Genomic DNA, 22,786 nt, shown 5'->3' on the forward strand with positions numbered 1-22,786 from the left:
AAAAAAGTAATTCTCTTTTCTTCCCAGCTACATTGTAACCTTTTTACCCCTCCAACCTCCCTCTCTGACCAACCCCCCCTCCTATGATCAGAAGGTATACAGGTATATAGCCAGCGTGCTTCTATTAGGACCACCTGATGATGATGTTCAACGTCGAAACATGGGTCGTGTTTTTAAATAAATTGTGTGGAATTACAAAGTCAATTTTTTCATTACATTTCAATAGATTTGTTTAATGTTTTTCCTTTATTTCCTTGGCGTCAGCAAAACGAACGACTAGCGGATGAAGGCCGAAACATGTGGTTCTTCTCTGCTGAAAAGTCACATGAATCGATTAAAACCGAAGCATACTATCTCTCAGCGTAAATGTTCGCTATACTTTATATACGCATCTAAGAGTATATATATATATATATATATATATATATATATATATATATATATATATATGACACTTTTTGAAAGTCTCACGGACGTGAATAATAATGTATGACACTTAGCACTAGTGGACACAGACAAAAACACACAAAAAAGAGACTCACTATTTTTCGAACTTTCGGTGGTCGTGACCACCTTTATCAAGGAAGAGAGGGACAGAAGAGTTCTGTCCCTCTCTTCTTTGATAACGGTGGTCGATATCTTCTTTGATAACGGTGGTCACGACCACCGATAATTCGAAAAATAGTGAGTCTCTTTTTTGTATGTTTCTGTGTTTCTGTCTGTGTCCACTAGTGCTAATTGTTACACATTATAAATAAATATATATATATACATATATATATATATATATATATATATATATATATATGTGTGTGTGTGTGTATACATACATACATATATACATAAATTGGACAGTAACAAACAATACAGAAACACATAAAAAGATCACACACGTTATTTCTTGATCATTTCGACGGAATTCTGCTCCGTCTTCATCGGAAGATTACTTCTCTATCTTCCAATGAAGACGGAGCAGAATTCCGTCCGTATTCCGTCATATATGTGTATATATAATATATATATTATATATATGTATTTATTATATATAATATGTATATAAAATAATAATATGTATATATGTGTGTATATATATATAAATAAATAAATAAATATATATATATATATATATATATAATATATATACGTTATTTCTTGATCATTTCGACGGAATTCTGCTCCGTCTTCATCGGAAGATTACTTCTCTATCTTCCAATGAAGACGGAGCAGAATTCCGTCCGTATTCCGTCATATAGTATGTGTATAAATAATATATATATATTTATTTATTTATATATATATACACACATATATACATATTATTATTATATATATATACATATTATTATTATATTATTATATATTATATGTATATGTTATATATACATTATATATATATATATATATATATATATATATATATATATATATATATATATATATAGACGAAAGGTAGTCCACGCAGCGTCTGTTCCTCAGTGAGGCGGCTGCAATGACGTCTGACCCCAGAGTGGCGGCTAATAAGTGATGGTGTCACGTTAAAAACACTATTGAGGAGGGCAACGGGAAACAACCTCATTTATCATTCCCAAGATAAATATGATGGTCACTAGAGACATTTTGAGTCCTGGCAACTACGGGGCTCGGCCCAATCGGCCGTGTGTCGTGCCCGGCAGCGGGGGAGGCGAGGCTTCCGTGGTCGTCATCCCACGAAACCCTTGTAAGGAAAAACCGGCAGTAATAGGACAGAAGACCTATGCTAACAGTTAGAGATAAGGCGGGTAAGATAACAGTTGACGCAGGAAAGATCCAAGGGAGATGGAAAGAATATATAGAAGAAATGTATAATGAAGAACTTAAACCAACAAAGTTAGACATAGAAAAGGAGCATGACGACGAGGAAGATATATTAGGTCCAGGCATACTCAACGATGAGATAGAAAGGGCATTAAGGGATATGAAAATAATATGGCCGTGCGGGTGGATAACATTCCTGCGGAACTACCGAAATGTTTACGAAAATTTGAGAGGAAAGGGTATATGGGCTGATTCGTAGTATCTATGAGGAAGGACTCTGGCCGGAAGACTTTGTGAGATCAGTTTTAGTTCCTATTCCGAAAAAGGTAAAGACTACATCATGTGAGGACTACAGGACGATTAGTTTGATATCCCACGGAGCTAAAGCTGTTCTCAGGATCATAAACAAAAAGGTAGAGAGTAGGGCAAATGTTTACTTAGGGGATTATCAGTTTGGGTTTGGAAGGGGAGTGGTACGCGTGATGCCATTGCAGTAATGAGATTATTAATCGAGAGGAATATAAAATACAACCAGGAGGTATTTGCCTGTTTCATAGATTTCGAAAAAGTGTTTGATAGAGTGAATTGGGAAAAACTAATGACTATATTGAAGATAATGAGAATAGATTGGAGGGGAAGGAGGCTAATCCGCAACCTTTACATGTCTCAGACAGCTCAAGTGCGAGTGGGGAACGGGGAGTCCGGTTGGGCAGTGTTAGGAAGAGGTATAAGGCAGGGTTGCCCATTATCACCGTTGCTATTCAACCTGTATGCAGAGGAAATGATTAAAGAAGCATGGGAAGAACTGGGGGTAGGAATGAAAGTGGACGGGGAATTCGTTAAGTCAGTTAGGTTCGCTGATGATCAAGCTTTAGTTTGTCAGTCAGCCAAGGGGTTTCAAGCATTTCTGAGTGAATAGGAAATTCAATGCGACAGGTATGGGATGAAAATCAATATTAATAAAACAAGGGATATCTGATTTTCTAGAAAGAAAAAGGCTGAGCTAAACATTAAAATAGGACGGCCAAAACTAGAGCAGGTAGAACAGTTTACGTATCTCGGAAGTGTTTTGGAACAACACGGTCAAAGTAGTAGGACGTAAGGAGAAGAATTGCGCTAGGCAAAGAGGCTTTCACAATGAGAAGGGAGTTGATGACGGTGACGTTGAGTAAGGATGTTAGGAAAAGACTCGTAAAAACTTTGATATGGAGCGTAGCTATGTACGGGACGAACTTGGTCATTGTTCAGGTATACATGCCACCGAGCAACCATACCGAGGAAGAAGCCGATAGGATATACGAACAGTTAGAGGATATTATCACGTGTGTTCCTGCAAGGAAACCTTTGATAGTGATGGGGGATTGGGGAGCAGCGGTAGGCTAAGGAAGAGATGGCGATGAGGTGCGGGACTATGGTTTAGGCATGAGAAATGACCGCGGGGAGAAAGCAATTGAGCTTTGTAGAAGATAGGGGTTAGTCATCACTATCCCTTGGTGTAGACACCACAAAAGACGCAGGTATGCATGGAAAATGCCAGATGACTCAGAAATGCATCAGCTAGATTATATTCTGGTTAGACACAGGTTTAGGAACAATGTGATAAATTCCCCCAGTTTTTTTCTAAATTTTCACTGCTCTTAATTTTATTTTTTTAATTCTCAAGTTTCCTAGGGGTTTTTTTGTGCATTGCTCAAGTTAAAGGCTTCGTCCCTTTTGGAATACCGCTTCCCTTCGTTCTGATTTCCATAACCTCTTTCACGACACAATCCCAAGCAGACGTTTGCATGACACACTAAAACGATGTGGAAATCGGAATGGAGAGAAACATCTCCCAAGAGGGACAACGGCTGCCTCTTGAGCAATGCGTGGAAGCCACGGCTGAAGGAAATTTGGATGTGGGTGGAGGGCTGAAATGAGTCTGTTCGGAAGCTAACCAATCAGACCACTTGGCCTTGACCTTAAATATATGTGTGAAATTTTGCGAGCTTCCCCTTGTCCACGGGCGAATACCTCCCCCGATGAATAAATTACAATACATTTCGCCAGCGCTGCAACCGTTTAAAAATCCAGGTTTCCCCGAGCGACCCAGGTGAGGAATGAGGATTCCGCGTCGTTTTATTCTTATGTGTAATTACCATGGTTATCTTTATGTGTATATATATATATATATATATATATATATATTTATTTATTTATTTATTTATTTATAACCATACTTACATGAATACAAACAAGAAAACCTGCCATATGGTGACAACATATTCATTCACATGGATACAAATATAAGGAAAAGGGATAGGAACACATATAAAAGACGACCACAAGAATGGTTACCGGTGGAATCGAGCAAATCAAACAAGTATAACAGCGTTTCTGGCACTCAAACCACGGATCTACAACTTTCTGGCCTGATGCTCAAACCATTGAGACACATACACTCGGTCGCGGAATAAATACTCGTGAACGTGAAACTTGAACAATCCAGGTGGTATTTCTTTCTTAGTTCTCGCACTTTCTCAAACGAATGTCGGTCATTGGTCATTCTTTAATCAATCGGCCAGTTAGATATTTTCTTGGAGAACGTTTGTTTGATATTTTAAATATGTTTCCAGAACCATGCTTTGCTTCCATTCCACTGCTCTCTGAACATCCGGCATGACATTTTAATGTGTTTCTCGGTGTTTTTGCTCGCTAGCACTATCTCGCTTCTCTTTTTCAGTTGATATTCACATCCGTGAGACTTTATTTCAAGATATTTGTATATGTATGTATATGTGTATATGTATATATATATATATAGTATATATATATTTATATATATATATATATATATATATACACACACATAAATAGATGTATGTATGTGTATATATATACAAATAGATGAATGTATATATATGTATATATATATATTATAATGTAATCTCCCGGTTAAGGTAGGTTTTTGGATGGACACAACTACTAAATAAATATTTTGTGGCTCCTAACAAAACACAAAATCCAGCATTCTATTCTGCATCAGGTCCCTCTTCATCTCTGAGTATACTTCCTTCCTCCCTTCATCCCGTCCAACATCCCTGTCCTCTTCCTTCCGTTTCCTCGTTTGCCTAACATTCTACCCTCTATTACATTCTTCAACATCCCACTACCGGTCAATACCCCCTTCATCCACTTTTCCTGCCTCCATAGGAGTTCTCCCAACAAACCCCTTTCTTCGCCCACCATGCCAAGTACTTCCTCATTTGTTTTCTTCTCTGTCCATTTCACCTTCTCCATTCTTCTCCACACCCACATTTCAAAAGCCTCCAGTGTACGTCTATTCTCCTCCTTCAATGACCCCGTTTCCGCGCCGCACATAGCTACGCTCCATATCAAAGTTTTTACGAGTCTTTTCTTTATATTCTTGCTCAACGTCCCTGTAATCAACTCCCTGCTCCTTGTGAAAGCATCTTTACCAAGCGCAATTCTTCTCCTTACGTCCCTACTACTTTGACCGTGTTGTTCCAAAACACTTCCGAGATACGTAAACTGTTCTACCTGCTCTAGTTTTGGCCGTCCTATTTTAATGTTAAGCTTGGCCTTTTTCTTTCTAGAAAATCAGATATCCCTTGTTTTATTAATATTGATTTTCATCCCATACCTGTCGCATTGAATTTCCTATTCACTCAGAAATGCTTGAAACCCCTTGGCTGACTGACAAACTAAAGCTTGATCATCAGCGAACCTAACTGACTTAACGAATTCCACGTCCACTTTCATTCCTACCCCCAGTTCTTCCCATGCTTCTTTAATCATTTCCTCTGCATTCAGGTTGAATAGCAACGGTGATAATGGGCAACCCTGCCTTATACCTCTTCCTAACACTGCCCAACCGGACTCCCCGTTCCCCACTCGCAGGTTGCGGATTAGCCTCCTTTCCCTCCAATCTATTCTCATTATCTTCAATATAGTCATTAGTTTTTCCCAATTCACTCTATCTAGAGCAAGCAAACAAACCCTTTTTTAAATGCGGGGCTTTGGCTTGCTATGGACTATTATTGTTCAGACCATGAGAGGAGTATTTATAAAGCGGAGTTCCATGATATTGTTGTTTCACTGTATAAATATATACTCTTTCTGCGATGAATCATTCAATACTGGACAATGAATTTTATAAAACTGACTCGGACATCCACCCTGAAGATTATTGCAGCCTCAACTGACCAACATAGCGACCTTGGGGCAAACCTGAGGACCCTTAAATTACCTATATGTAATGCAATTTCTATCACTCACGATGTATATAGAAGTAAATTGGATTTAATATCATTGTATTACCTTACAAAAGACGCAGTGCATTCACCCAGGGTTAGAGATGGCTCCAACACCATAATATAATTTAATTTCATGTTTATCTTATGGGATTGTAAATGGACAACTGGTATTTAATAATTTATAATATTTCTTCTTCAAAATAGAGGATGTGGAGCTATTGGCTGTGGAACAAATTGTCACAAGGAAGAAAATCCTCTAGCTCACCTGGTGACCGAAATACCGGTATTGGAGTTCTTCTTCATTATTGTTATTGGCTATAGGATTTTCTTCCTTGTGACCATTTCTTCTTCAAGACGGGAAAATTTAAAGCATATCTTTTAGGCAATTTTGTAAATTATCTCATTTAGTGGTCTCCGTAAGTGACTCTTTGATCCATTACACTAAGAATAGCAGATCTTTCACCAGACTCCTAAATCAGTGACGGATAATTTCAGCATCACATGTGACCCTAGCCTTTTGATTACCATTTTCCGGGTATCTTAAAATTGAGATAAGAAGCGGCGTAGTTATTATTTTATTTAGAAATTTGGTCCGCGCATTAGTAATGGAAACTTTGGGCGTAGCATGGTGTAAAAGAACTTGAATAAGACACTCGTCCACCCTAGTCGATCCTTCCCGGCAGTCATCAATCCTATAACGGCGCCCGCGTTTAAGGCGCCGCGCCGTCTAGATCGCCGCGTCTGGGGTCTCAGAGGAGCGATCCTGTGGTCGTCCCTTTTTTATACGCTGATGTGACACTTGGTGGGTCTGCTGCCCTCTCAAGGGACCACGCAGTACCTTGGGGGATACATCTACATCAAAACCCTGCGAGCTACCAAATAGGTGTGTGGCAGGGGGTGCAGCACCAGGAGGAAAGGGTAAGGAATGAGGGGGTTAGGGTTTTTCAAATGGATGGGGAAAGGTGGGGGGAACCTGCAAAAAAAATATAAATTTACTAGTATAACAATGCGCAGTCGCTACCTTGTGGGTTAATACTTGTTATGTCGAGCCGGCTCCTGGGGGATTTCGATTACAAGCATTTTAGTCTCTTATTGTTCTTGGAAAAATGACCATATAAACCTGTCAGTCTTGCAGTCTATCTCTCTAATCTTATATTCGTGATTCCTTCGGCCGTATTACGTTGGGGTTCGTATTATGCTCTTGATGTCATCGGAAAAGGACCCATCTTTAAATTTTTTAATAAGTTTAATCTATACTGTAAACGTCGTTATTTAAGGGAATCCCAGCCTAAATTTTCTAGCAAAGTAGTTACGCTACTGCGTTGGTCATAACATTGTTTGACAAATCTAGCCCCCCTCCGCTGAACTCGATCAAATTCCGAAATCAAATTTATCTCTTGAGGATCCCATATACCGGTAGCATACTCTAGGTTCGGCCTGACTAGAGCAAGAAAACATCGTTCCTTCACTTTTTCGTCACATTTACCCAGCACTCTTTTTACAAATCCCAATTTTTTATTAGCACGACCGCATATTTCTCGTATGTACTTTCCCCAGGATAGATCGTGATTAATTGTTACACCCAAGTATTTAAAGGAATCAACCCTCGCGATTTCTGTTTGTTTCACTATATAACTAAATGGGATGGAATTAATCCTTTCCCAAAAATGTATTACTACGCATTTTTTTCAAATTTAATTCCAATTACATGTATCACACCAAGTCTGAAATTCATCTAGGTCGTAAGCTAACGTGACTCTGTCTTCGCGACTTCGAATGTCCCCATAAATCACCGCATCGTCGGCAAAAAGACGGATCTATCAATAAATCCTACATTTAAGACCTTTTCGGGTATATTAGTAGCTAATAGATCAAGAATGTTCTTGGAATTCAAGAATAGTGAAAGCACGCGGGCACGGATTGGTAAAGAAATAATGAGAAATGTTTAGCCAGTATTGGAAGCAATATGGTGAAAGAGAACCAGTGTACTTAAGTCATTCAATAACTCCTTAAGTCATTAAGTCATTCAATAACTCCTTAAAATATCCAGAATATGGCGCTCGCAGTATCGGAAAAGGTTTGATTAAATAAGTTTATTCCCTCACTAGACTTCTGATTAAGCTTCAGTTATATCCATCGCATGGTTTCATATTCATAGTCGATAAACGCAACAAAACTTTTCTCATTTGGACAAATGGAAATAAATGAGTTTGGTTTGGGATTAAACACTTCTTTTTAAAAAGCTTAACATGGAAAGAGATTAAAGGCGAGTCGGATGAAGTTCATGGCACATCAAGATCCTGCATTTGCGACTGTTAACAGTTGGGTAAATGAGTTTCTTCGTGACCATGCGACCACGAAAATGATGAACATCATTCGGAACGTACAGTGGAGGTGACTTCCTCCGAAATGATTGATATATATAATCCATGGTATGGTTTTGAGTGATCAACGAAAAAAAATCGCTAAATAAGTGAGGCTATACGTTTCGTACGGCAAGTTTTTTTCAAGTTTGCACAAAAAATTGGGGGTGAAAAAAATCTTCGTAAGATGAGTGTCGCGTTCGCTCTCAGTGGTAAATAAACGCAACCGTGTGGTTGATTCGGAGACTGGTTTTGGGGTTTTTCTGTAACAATTCTAATGAGTTTCTACGTGTATATATACATATATATATATATATATATATATATGTATATATAATATATGTATATATATAATATATACGTATATATAATATTATATATATATATATATTATTGTTGACAAAACGTGGATATTATATTATACTCTAAAGGCAAAGAAACAGTCAAAACAATGGGTTTCCAAAGACAAAGAAGGCCCCGAAGAAGGCGAAAACGGTGAAATCGACCCACAAGGAGATGGTCGTAGTTTTCTGGGATGGACGTGATGAAATCATCTATATCCATTGATTGCAATAAGGCAAAACGATAATTTGAGAGCTTAATGCGTCGTTATGGCACCGTTTGAGCGAAGAAAACAGCATCCACCGCTTGCCCCAGATTATTCCCCCAGTGATTTTTTTAAATTTCTAAACTTGAAAAAATGGTTCGACGAAAAACGTTTCACATCGATTGAGGTAGTCATCGCCAACACAGATGCCTATTTTGAAGACCTTCCGAAATCCTAGTTTTGGGACTGGTTAAAAAAAGTTGTGGAAACGTTAGGAAACGTGCATTAGTGTGTCGAGATTAAAGAAAAATGCGTTGAAATATAAATAAATCTACGCAAAATAATGTTTTTTCCAATTTATTCCTAAGTAATTATTGAACCACCCACGTGTGATCAAAACTTGACTCCGTGCAGAACTACTCGTGAATGAAGGCAAACGGGGTAAAAGAGTACTTTGGGTTTATATGTAGCATTTATGAGGGAGGAACTGCTATGAGGAGCGGAAGACTATCAAATTAGCGTTGGTACTCATCTCAAAAAAAGAAAAAGTTTCGTATCCGAGTAATAGAGAGATACTCTACGTAAGTTTGCTTTCACCCGCGGCAAAGGTATTACCTGGATCGACAACATATGAATGGAGATGAGAGCGAACTTTAGAGAAGTTCAGTTTTGGTTTAGAAAGGGGACGCGTACGCTTGATTCATGCACTAATGAGGTTACTCATGGAAAGGAGCACAGAGTACGATGTATTTGTATACGTGTTGGATTTCTAAAAGGTGTTCCGCAGAGTAAAGTGGACCCAATTATTTGACATTTTGCAGAAGATTGGAACAGAATGGAGAGACAGGCGAACCTGTACATGCCTCAGACTGCACTAATGCGGATAGCAAATTGAGAGTCGATATGGGCAGATGTTGGCTACACAGAGATTCCCCTTAATATAGTATTCCCTTCAATAAAGTAAATGTGGAGGAGTAGGTGAGAGAAGAATGGGGAGGGGAGGAATGAAAGCAGATTGGGAACTAATACAATCAGTAAGAATTGCGGATGACGAAGTGATCACTAGCCATTCAGCCCAAGGATTGCAATCATTCCCAAAGGTATATAGAAAATCACTGTAATTGGTATGGGGTGAGAATTAATCATGTGAAAGAGGAGGAAATAAGATTTTCAAGAAAGGTGATGTTTAAGGTAACGATTAAATTAAATTAATAAGGGAGGAGATCTAGCGCAGGTAGAACAGTTAACCTATTTAAGGAGATGTTTTGCTCCATAGAGTGCAAAGTTGTGCAAGCATTAGGAGAAGAATTGTGTTAGGCTCAGAAACCTATACCAAGAAGAGAGTTGGTGGTAGCCACCTTCAGCAAAGATGCGAGTAAAAGTCTAGTGTAATCATTAATATGGATTTCGTATGATTTGACAACTTGATCTTTGAGGCAGAAGGATAAAATATAGATGTGAGAATTTTTGGATGTGGATCTGGAGAAGGGGTTGGAAAAAAATTAAATGGATCAAAGGGAAAACTACGGAAGAAGCATTAGGAATGGGGGAAAGAGAGAGAGAATCGTTGGAAGAAACTCGAAGAAACTGTTACCCTCCACCGCATCTAGCACTTCCTTATTTGTTCTCCTTTCTGTCCTCTTAATCTTCTTCATCCTTCTCCAAACCCCCATTTTAAAAGTTTCCAATCTACGTCTATCCTACTGCTTCATTGACCATGTTTCCGCACTGTATATAACTACGCTTTATATCAACGTTTTTACGAGTCTTTTCTTAATATTCTTACTCAACGGCCCTGTCATATATTCCCTCCTACTTGTGAATGCTGATTTGTATGACGCAATTTTTCTCCTTATGCCTCCACTAAGTTGGCCATTCTGGTCCAAAGAACTACCGATATACGTAAACTGTTCCACCTGCTCTGATTTTTGCTCTCGTATTTTTACGGTTAACTTTGCTTTCTCTCCCTGGAAAACCACATAACCATTATTTTATTGATAACATAGAATAATAAACAATTTGTAATCTAGACTACCCATGAAATATAATAAAATTAAATAAAGGCCGGCGTCAATAGAGAAAATGAAAGAGCAGAGTGTAGTAATATGAGTATAGCATGGGTGTGTGGTTATGCCGAATAAGCAATGTTTCACGTAAATGAACTCAAACTATTAGCACTACCCACGAACAGTTACTCACATGCTCGCGAATAGACATAAGAAAAACATTTCAGTTATGCAAGTACCAGTTGCTATTCCTGTGCCAGACAACTTTGCAAAAGATGACAGTCCGGAAAATATACTCATAGTTAATAAACGTGGTATAACAACTGTTTTTTCGTTTGCAAAAATAAAATGCGCCATCGTCACGCTTTATTCATCCTTGAACTTGGTTGAAGCAGCTCACCTAGCAATCCTGTACCAACCTGCCAATCTCCCTCAATTTCCTCAAAGTTCCTCCAAGGGACAAATTTCTATTACTTGCTTTTAATAGTTCTTCCTACGCTTTCTTCCGTTGTTCTTCTCCTTCATATATTCTTCAAGTCCATTTTCTTCAGTCAAATATTGTGGTTCGGGATATGCTCCATCACTTTTCCTTATTATTATTATTACTGCATCTTTCACACAGCTTTTTCTTATCACGCTCTTCGAAATACTTCGTAATTATCGCTGTATTCTTAGCATTCTTTTATATGAAGAACTACATTTCCATCGCCTCTAATCTTCTTTTCTTTGCTGTTTTTAATCAGTCAAGTCTCACATCCGTAGAAAAGCAGACTACGTGTATGAATCTTGAGAAATCGGTTCCATGTGTCTATGCTAGTAATATTTGCCGCTCAGAGTTTCTTATTCGGCTAAAAAGTCTTTCCCCCCACTCCGTTTCTTTTTACTACAGCCCTCTCTTGTTTCTTCGCTCACTAGTGATACTGTAACCTAAATTAGGAAAACGCTTCCACTTGCTCCAGTGTGGCTTTCCCCAGTCTTACTTGGACATTATCTTCCCTTTTTCAACTGCAGACTAGAATTTTAGTTTTCCTTGCTCATTTTGAGGTTGTACTTTTTCTCCCCCTTCCCCATATTGACATCATTTTACGATCTTCTTTTTTTTCTGCGAGAATAGCTTTGTCATCCTGAAATCACATCATGCTTATTCTTCCTCTTGAATTCGTGCACCACCTCTTTACATCATTCCCTTGATCTCATTAACCGTCTTCTCGATGCACTCAATGTCAATACCAATGGCGATAATGAGCAATCCTACCTTACTCCCTTATTTTAGCTTCATCTCTGCTTTCACAGGTCCATTATATCTACGTAGACAGTGTATCAATCTCTAATCTTTGAAGTTCATTCCAATTTCCTTGAAATTACCTACGTTGCAACATATTCTATATGCTTATGGTGCCAAAGAATTTCTCCAGATCTAGTAATGCCATAAACATTGATATTTCAGAATCATCTTCTCTACTAAGAGTCTGAGACCGAAAATTGCTTCTTTTGCTCATTTACTTCTTTTAAATCCAAATTAGCGCTTATTTACATACTCTCCCGCTCCTCTCTGCATTCTTTGGCTTGTAATTCTTTTCAAAATCCTCAATGTCGTGAGACAGAATGTTCTGTAGTTTGCACATTTCTCTGCCCGTTTATTTTTTTGGTTTTGAGGCGGTTTAATTCTTTTCATAGTGCATGATCTCATTTCCTGATCTTTTTATTCGTTCATGGGGTACACCATTGATCCCTGGGACTACATTTAGTCAAGTCCACGACATCAAATTTAGACCTGAGGTAGTGCTGCTTTCTTATTTTCATTGGCATTAACTTCTACTTCCAGTATTATTGCATACCTTTCTTTTCCGTCTTAAAGAATCTCCGAATACTCTTTCCATTTCTTCGCCTTGTCATCATCGTCTGTAAGATATTCGCCATTCTATCTCAACAGGCATTTATATTTGTTTTGGGATCATTAAACAGATATTCCATGGCTCTGTAAGCTGCTCCAAGTTTTCCCTGAACGAGGGCTCTGGCTGCGCTTCTTGGCAAAGTGTCTTCATCCATTCTTCTCCGGATCTAGCCACTTTTCGACTGACTTCATTTCTCAGCATTCTGTAATATCCATTCTTTCTCAGACCTAGAGTTTTTGTTCTTCCTTCTCACTTCCATCAGGACCATTATTTCGTTAGTCAACCATAGGTTCCCTTTCATCGGTTTCCTTCAGCCCATGGTTTTTTCGTGGCTAATAGATAATCAGTATTCACTTTTAGCTCCAAAACAATTCCCTGCGGTACTCCTGAAGTTATATTTGCCTCTGTTGAACTCACCCCAATGGCGGCTACTTTTTGTTTACCATTATATATGGTGTCAATCAATTTCGTCACCATCTCATTGAAACCATAATATCGTATTATACACATATTTGTACACCAGTTTATTGCGAGGGACCGCGTCGAAAGCTTTCTTGTAATCCGTGCATACCAGAAAATGTGTGCTTTGGTTCGAGGAATGTATCCGGCAGTGGATGGTAGGATTTTTGGAGTCATTTTTCGAGGAACCAGTGTTTGCTAGAGGAGCGTTTGAGGTATTAAGTGTATATATCTGTAAGCAGGTAACATTATTAATACAGGGGTTGCCGCGAACGGAGGAGGGAAAATTTGTATGGAACGTTTAATGTTGGGTGTGTGACTACTGCGGGCATGCAGGTGTAGTGTTCGCATTTTTTTGTATACGGAAAGGTAAATGTGTTCTTTCGGAAGTGGAAACCACAGCTTTTAAATAATACTTTGAAGTCGGACCCGAATAATTGAAAGAAACCGAGGAAGACGGATTTGGAGCTGCAACAGAACAGGATTAGACGTCTATGTCTTTGGGAACATAGAAGGGATGTGTCGTCTACGTAACGGGCCCAGATGAGAAGTTTGAGATTTTGAAAGAAATTATTTTCGAGGTGACCCATGATGACGTTTCAGTATTTCTGAAGATGTTTTATTATAATCATTCTTACGAAGAGTTTTGCATATGAAAATAACCAAGGGGGTGCTTTTTATCTGAAGGAATAATTTATCATTTAAGGTTAAGGAGTTTTTCGTTAGTATTATCGCTAGTAGTGATTCTTCCAGGTCGATGAGAAAGTGGGTCGAGAAAGTGTGTGTTGCAGGTTGCGCTGAGCGAGGAAATAGCGTGGAGATTCTAGGCCATTTACGTACGTCCCTAGGGGATGTAATTCAATGTCCGGCTGATGAAGTGAAAGGACGCGCTTCAGCGAGCATCTGATAAAACATGTTCTACCCATCGACTACATTCTACATACAAGTACCTGATCCTCACCAATGACCAAGTAGAATAGCTGTGGTGACTTACTAAATTGAATGTTAATACTGCAGTTTCACTGTAGAATGAAGGGCTTAACAGTCTCTCTGTATTCCCATGTGTGCAAAGGTGGCGATGGGGGACCGTTTCCACCTGCCAACACAGTGGTCTATCGGGTTCGATTCCCGCCCAAGTGTGCTCCTTTCCCTCATTCCTGGAGTTTGGAAATTGGAAATTGTTGTCATTTTCATACTAAAAATATTCCGATATCCTTTATAATGAAAACTAAATATGGAAATATATAAATTAAATAAATAAAGAAAATTTCCTAAGACGAATCATATAATTTACTTACGGCTATCCAAAATAAAATTTAAACAACATTCATAACACGTGAAATTTCATTCCCACTGCTAACCAACGAAATGTCTTAGACAGTATAAATATCATCACCCTAGATTCACAAAAAATAAAAAAAAGGGACTGGATATTGAGCACAAGTGTTTGGTGTAACTTCAAGGTTTATAATTATTGGAGACCATCAATGTGTTTATTCCACGGCCCACTTAAATACAACATATATGTTCTCTCAAAACTCGATGACCAAATTTCCAAACTCTTTACCAAGATCATAAATCTAGTAAAAAGCAACACTGTATTAGTGGATGCAGGTAATTGATTGTAATGCCTATTATTTACGAAGGAATGCAAAAAATTGCGATTTCCGACAGTAATATATTAATATAGGTAATTGCCTTATGCTCCTTGGAACTTACAGTTAAATCGCTTAAACAAAGTAATAGTATATTAGACGTATTTGCGACTAATACGCCAAATATTATTACAAACGTGGGCATATCTGGGGACGTTACTGACCACAACGCTATATATATATATATATATATATATATATATATATATATATATATAGAAATGAAAACTGAGTTTGCGAAATTGTTTAAAAAAGACGTAAAATGTATGTGTTAAGCAAAGGTAAATTTAAAAGCCTGCAGATAAAAAACACGAATAGCAGTTACAAGTATTAGATTAGATAGTTTTGATAGCCATGGCGCTGACAAAGACCACACTTGGAAAATATTCAAGGCTATACGTGATGGGAACAGGGAATTTCATTCCATATAGACATAAACAATAGTATAAGTAACCAAAATGTTTCAATGGAGAAGTCACATTGATTCCTGGGAGGCAAAGAAAAGGTCACTAAAGGTTTCCAAAAGTAATTCCAAAATTACTTTTGGCAAAAATACGAGTTCTTAAAGTAATTCAGAAATGCCAATGAAGATGTGAGAAGGAAAACTCTTAGAATGTCGAGAAGACAGAACAATAAAGCGCTAAGCCTAACGCAACGTTAAAAGCAAAATGCTATGCGAATATTTTGAGGGTAAACCTAAATCAGCTTGGGTTTTGCGTTATGAAAATTCAAGGGAAAGGTCTAACCGAGGATTATCTAAAGGTGGAAAGGGGTGAAACTTTTATAAAATGTAAACAAGGTTAATATCCTAAACAGTTTCCTTCAGAACGTCCACAGCAAAAATATCGGCGCACAAAATCAATTCCCCCGCACGCTGCTAAATATCTAATGGGCGCCATATTATTGTCCCAGGACTAAATAGAAAAAAAATATCAAAATGAAAGGTAAAAAAGTGCCATATCCGGAAGGAACCTCCGCCAGCATAATAAAGAAGCTTGCTGAAACAATTGCCGAGTATTTAAAAACCATTGAGAGAAAAGCAAGATGAGAGAAAATTCAATTCCTGATGACTGGAAGCCCAATTGATGTTAAATTTTCATATAATGTAATAACATTTTTGCTGAAAAGCATTATTCCAAGAAAATCTCCTTGCCAGATTAAATGGTAGCTCAGGTATTTCAGGAACTATCGTAGGGAATTGAACCGTATATATAAATCATATTTAAGAAGTCCCTAATGGATGCAAGGCGCGCATTGAGTGGATAACAGCTAATGAAACATCAATAATTAAAAGCGGAGAAAAGAAGGCCCCGAGCCCAATATTGAAACTGTATCATTAGCCCCATCGTACTACGGTTGGAGAGATCAAGTAGATAACAATAAAGAAATGAAGTGTAGAGCAGATAGATTTTAAGATGTCATTTATTCAGCGAACGATAAGGGAGCAGAATAACACTCTCTGATCCCGCTAGGGGGAAAAATATTTTGTGTCAAAAGTACTCTGGTATGTCTGGTATGTCACCCCATGCCACAAATTCCAGGGGTTGCTTGCAGGATACCATGGCAATGTAGGTGCTAACCCACATAACCCCACCCCCTACAAAGGCGGGTACAAAGAGGATCCCAATGTTTACTGGCCGATTTGTGTAAAATCGGTGTCCTGCAGAATCTTAGAACGAATCAACACTAGCAAATATAATGGAAATTTTGACAATGGGAGCACACTCTGTCGTAATCGGCACGGGCTTAGTCAGAGCAGTTCAAGCGAAACACATTTAGATTTTTTTCTCCATGGTATCCTGAAATGGAGAGAAGGAACTACGTGAGCTGATGGTGTAGTTTTGTATTTCTAAGCCCCTCAATAAAATGGATTATTAAACTAAAACATAATGGTATTAACGAGAAAGTGATCAATTGAATGAGGGACTTCTTATTGAACCGAAAATAAAAAAATACTCGTCCATGTTTGAGTTCATTGCAGGTAGACGCGTAACTTCAGGAATGCCGGAGGGGGTGGGGAGGAGTTGTGTGTAGGACCCCCTACTATTCTTGATATACATTAACGACATACGTGCTCACGTTAGCAGAAAACAGGTTATTCGCTGACGACACGGTGCTTTAGAGAGAAATAAGGACACCAGGGGATTGCGGCCTTCTCTCCGTGAAATGAAACCGGAATCGGAACGGCTCATGGAATGGGACTTAGAATTAAAAATGAGAAAATATACAGCAATGAAGTTTTTGCATTGAAGAAAATAAAACCCCGACGTCAATTATCAAAATGTATTCGACCATGTGAAGTATCTCAGAACAGGTCCAAATACTTGGGTATTACGCGGGGATGAAACCTTTCACGAGAAACACACGTGAGAAGAATATGTGGATCACTCTGAAAGGAGTTAGATTTTATTAGAAGGGTTGCAAAAAAATCTAATTACCAGGTAAGGGAGAGGTGTTGCTTCTCTTTATTTAGGTCACATTTGTAGTACTTGGCAAATATTTAGGTTTCATGGGAGAAAACACAACTTTAGGAATTGGAAAAGTATCAGAGAAAATCCCCTGGGTTTATTCTGAATTGCTTCGGAGAGGGGAGTGTATTAACCGGGCATGTTGGGGGAATATGGTTTTAATCTCCAGAATTCGCGGAACCAGTTGGCAAGGGATAGAGTCTTAGAAAGTTACGGGAGGCGTGGGTTTTCTTGCGACACCGAGGGAAATATTATGGCACGAGTTTTAATTGCTGTATTCATGCACCGAGATGGACGTCAATTTCAGATTAAAGTTTATTGAATAATGCATGTATGTGGGAATGTATTCGAGTTTTGTTGTGTCTGAGCTGGTATGCATTCAAAGGCATGTATGAACTAATAGTTTTGCACCCGTGCCCGATGCCGTACCACCCCATGCCACACACCCTTGTGGTGGCGCGCCCGGGCGAAGTAAGGAGTAGATGATGTGCGTTTGTATATAGAGATAAGTAACATCGATGGTAACCATGAGCAAGGCTGTGTTTGCAGCAACTGGTACGGAGCGTATAGGAGGCTGACGTATTTGTAGGTTTCTTTGATGAAGCAGGGAATTGATGTGTCAATGAGTTGTTAGTAATTGTTAAATAGTGGGGGGATAAGTACAATAGGGGATTTGATGTTAGAAGCAATAGGGCCTCCGTGATTTTTGGGACTGCGTATTTTAAGGGAACATAAAGTTGAGGAGTCTTAGAATTAATATGGGAGATAATATTTTTTTCCGGATGAGAGGGGATCGGGATGGTGCATTGGCTAACGTAATGGCTTCCCACTCTGAGAATCTGGGTTCGATTCCCGGCGATGACAGATATTTTTCAGCGGTGTCCCTATTTGAGGTGCTTTGAGGAGAACACTTTACTTGAGTACGCCGTCCGTCCGTCGGATTAACGAAAGGCGTCCAGGGGTCCGGCATTAAACTGCGGAACCCTTGGCGCCTTTCGTTAAGAGCAGTCCCTTCATCCTTTCCTGTCCATCTCTAATGACGCAAATGACCTGAGCTGGCGGTCGCCTCCCATAAATCTACTACTACTACCCGGGTGTGAGAGTCTTTCATCGGGTCCATGTTCGAACAGCTACACAGGATTTCTTTTTGAGAGTGTGGAGTGAGATCTCGGGAGAACGGAAATGCACAAGGAGTAATCATGTAATTTGGGCATTGCTTCAGAGGTATATTTTATTCAAGTAAGACAGCTGATAAACCGTTATATGCTCTTATTTCTATTATATTGCGATGGAGAGGGAAACTGAATGTAGGTGGGTTAGATTTTTGTGCGGCTTTAGGGATTGCAGAAAAGATTTATCTGGAAGTTAATGTAAAAAAGTGTTGAGACGGTCGAATGGGGGTGGTTTAGATTCACGATGTGAGGGTGGAAGGAATTTCATGAGTGGAAAAGCGCTTGGGACGTTGTTATGAATTCCAAAACATCGGCCATCGCAGCCTATGGCTTAAGTTTAATCCTTCGGCGACAACATTGGCGTGGCTGATTCTGGGGCTAGGTTCAAAGGAGATTCCTTTGTTTGACACAGCAAGTTCGTTCTTGCCCACAGGGGCTTAGGAAAGGTTTACTACCACGTGATTAGCTTCGGGCGGTTGATGGGAGACCTTCGTGCCAGGTTTCGACGCTTAGAAAAAGCCGGGATGTTGAGTTGGGGGTTTGGGGGGGGGGGTAATCGGTGGCCAAGTCCGGTTTTGATAGGCAGAAGGGTGGAAGTTCTGGTAAGGGTGGCGGTGTGAGTTGAAGGAAGAGAGGAAGAGAACTCAAGAGGAAAACAGATGCGGGCAAAATGGAATGTGTTTTCAAAAGGCTACTACGTCTTGGAGTAGAGTTTCGAAGTGCATAGGAGAAGAATCAGTTACTTAAAATGATCAATTGATTAAATTTTAACTTGAAGGAGAGAGTGCTTTCTCCCAATAATTTGTGCATGAAGGTAAGTGGGCCCTCCAATAAGTCCAAAGAAAATCCAATGGATGGCGCTTGTAGTATTGGAAAAGGTTTGCTCTTTGAGCTTAAGCTTATTCTCTCACTAGACTGAAGTTGAAGTTTCAGCTACATCCATCCAGAGGTTTCATTTCCGTAGTCAATTGAAGGAACAAACTTTTATTTATTTAGAAATATGGAAAAAATGAGTTTCATGCAGGTTAAACACTTATATGCAAAAGGCTTAACACCAAAAGGGATCAAAGCCGAGTTGGATGAAGTTCATCACACATCTGCCCCTGCTCCTTTGTTTGAGACTGTTTCCAGTTTAAATTAATTTATAGTTGGCCGTTCATCCACAAACTCGTAATGAATATCATTCGGGACGTCCAGTGGGAGTGACGTCCTCTGAAATGATTGACAAAAGCACGATATGTTTTTTGAAGGATCAAGGAATCAAAATTCGCGAAATAGTTGACGCCTCAATTTATCGCTGGGTATAGTGTTTTCAATTATGCTCAACGGAAAAATTAAGTGGAAAACAATCTCTAGAGGATGGGTGCCGCGATTGCTCTCAGTGGAGATAGAGCTCAATCGTGTGGTCGATTTATAGACTGGCTTGGTGTTTTTCCGCCGCAATCCTCACGAATTTCTGCGTCGTGGACCAAACATATCAATGGATATTTTTGGTTCACGATGGCCACTACTACACTCAAGAGACAAAGGGACTGTCGAAACAGTGAGTTCATAAAGATGACTCCGAAGAAGACGGTGGATTCGGCCGGCAAAATGATGGCTACGGTATTTCGGATGCACGCAAAATTATCTAATTCAATTACTTGCATAAAGTGCAAACTGTTAATGGAGACTATAACGCGTCGGTATTGCACTGGTGGATCGAAGAAATCTTGAAGAAACGTCATCATTTGCCAAAGAAAATAAGTCTTTTTTTATCAAGGCAATGAACGGATGCACACCTTTGCAGTTTCGATGGCGAAATAATGGAATTAAAGTTCGAACTTTACAAAATGCACCGTATGCACCAGATTTGACCTCCGGTGACTTTTTTTTTATTTCCAAACTTGAAAAAATGCCTCGGTGGAAAACGTTTCACGTCGAGCGCGGAGGCAATCACCAGTACAGTTGTCAATTTTGTGAATCTTCGAAATCCTTTTTTTTTTTTAGGTGGCATAAAAAATTTGGAGCAACACTGGAATAAATGTATCGAGCAAAAAAGAGCTAATGCGAAAAAATAAAAAAAAATCAATCCAAAATAAATTTGTCTAATATTTTATCCTAAGGCGCTAGTGAACGATTCACGTGTGCACGTGTGTACAAGGATGTAACTTATCGGTTTTAAAGTAATCCGTCTGTAAATACTGGGAGATTCTCTCTAGCAGCTTCTGTGGAGAGGCGGTTATGTGGATTAATATCTACATATATCACCATGGTATCCTGCAACTCACCCCTACATCTACTTAATACCCCGCAAGCCGCCGCAAGGGCGTGTGGCGAGGGGTGTTATGACACCACACGTAATTGAGAGTGAAAAGCAAACCGCATGCAAAAGCCAAGCATTTATACTACCCACAAACAAAACATGGTATACATTCATGCAAGAACACTTACACCCCACATACATGCAAACACTCAAACTACTAGCTAGTATACACATGCGCCCACAAATATACCTGATGTCTTACTACTTACTATACTATTATGATTCCTGATTGTTCGGGGAAAGAATGAGTAGTTGTATCTATCGGTACTGGAATCTATCTCCCTTATTTTATCTTTGTGGTCTGATCTACCTATGTAGTGTGGTTCCATTATAATTCCTTCGGTGTCATAGTTAAACTCGTTTGTTCCGAAAAGACTAAGTCTCCCTTGATCTCTTCGTACTTCAAGATGCTCCCAGCATAAATCCCCTAAGAGACCTGTCACACTTGTGTTCTTATCATAATAATTTTTAACAAATCTGGTGGATTTTCTCTATCTAGTTCTTTTTGCCAAATTTTCTCCCAATGATCCCAAATACTTGCGTGATGTGTCGATGTGGATGATTACACACCGCGCTGCTTTTGACACAAAGCACTCTAGCATGGTCATAGAGTGTTATCCTTATCATGAAGCCATCCATGTTGCACAACTGCTAGTTTGTACATGCATTAGAATGAATACTATTTAAAAACAGACGTTGAATACTATTCACTTGCCATTAGAATTATTGCAAATAGAGTAATGTTTACATTCTCCAGCAGATTAATGAGACAATTTGAACCCGAATAATGAAAATCGTCGGCTCTCATTTCCACGCGCAGGTGGCGAGGAAGAGGAGCCAGGCGCCGAGGATGCAAGCGGGCCACACTCAGACCCGTACCGCGACGTCCCACTGGATGCCCGCGTCGCTTCGATGACCATCTCGGACGTGAGCCCACGCCTCGCCCTCAAGCGCATTCTCCTCCTCTACGAGAGCCACCAGTTCCGAGCCGCCGCCAACTTCGTGAACCGCCTGAGCGCCGGCACCTTCCGGGTCCTCCTGCATCAGCTGCCGCTCGATCTCTTCGTCGAGTCCATGCCGCACTCCCTGTCTGTCCTCGAGGCACTCTACGCCAAGGTGAGTGCGGGGCTGTGAACCGCCGCTGCAAACACGACACCTCGGGAAATACCGCTTAGGTTGCGGGTAGTCAAGGCGCTTTGCATTCTAGCCTTACAATTGGGAACATTTGCTTAAAGCATAGGAAAAAATGGGGCAGCAAATTAAATTTCCACCGATAATTGTTGCACCCCACTTAATTTATTATTTTCAATCATATCCTCGTGACGACATTAAAATTACGTCTTAATTCCAGTTGGTATTTATGCCTATCATTTAGTTAACATGCTCATTGAAATTAATAAAAACGACCCTTTAAAATTTTATTTAATCCGATCGCAAACGGCAACAGAAAGCGTACACCACAGTTGATTAAATGAAAATATTTGTATGGTAAATTGGCAAGATATTATTTCATCGCTTTGACTTGCATTGTTGGATATCGATTCATAATTTTATTTTTTTATACATTCGGACTGGTGGATTAGATAGCAAATATACTTGTAACTTATTAATACAAATTCTAAGAGAAGATTAGGAAAACGCTTGTTAGCACTTCACAATGCCAATATTTCAAGCGCTTTGATTCGCCACTGATCTCACAGTTGGATTCTAAAGCGTATAGAGTCAGGATTTCTCTTTTGATAATTGGCTGTAACAGCGTCACCTTGATGGCCCCCAATAGTCACGAAATTTACTGTAGATGTTCTCCGAGGCTTTAAAACCAGTGAAAAAATATAAATTATTTTACATTGAGTGATTGGAAAAGCGACC

General features: G+C 39.3%; 1 protein-coding gene across 1 annotated transcript in view; it reads left to right on the forward strand.

The window, feature by feature from the left end:
* Positions 1-22,786, forward strand: part of LOC139687552 (uncharacterized) — a 135,568-nt gene that overhangs the window by 21,922 nt on the left and 90,860 nt on the right. The window contains exon 2 of the mRNA XM_071584764.1: positions 21,738-22,033. Coding sequence (XP_071440865.1) covers positions 21,738-22,033 — 296 coding nt within the window. The remainder of the gene's footprint in view (positions 1-21,737; positions 22,034-22,786) is intronic.

This window comes from Hetaerina americana, unplaced genomic scaffold (assembly GCF_022747635.1).
Source record: "Hetaerina americana unplaced genomic scaffold, ioHetAmer1.1.p SCAF_2, whole genome shotgun sequence".
In the NCBI taxonomy this organism is placed as follows: Eukaryota; Metazoa; Arthropoda; class Insecta; order Odonata; family Calopterygidae; genus Hetaerina; species Hetaerina americana.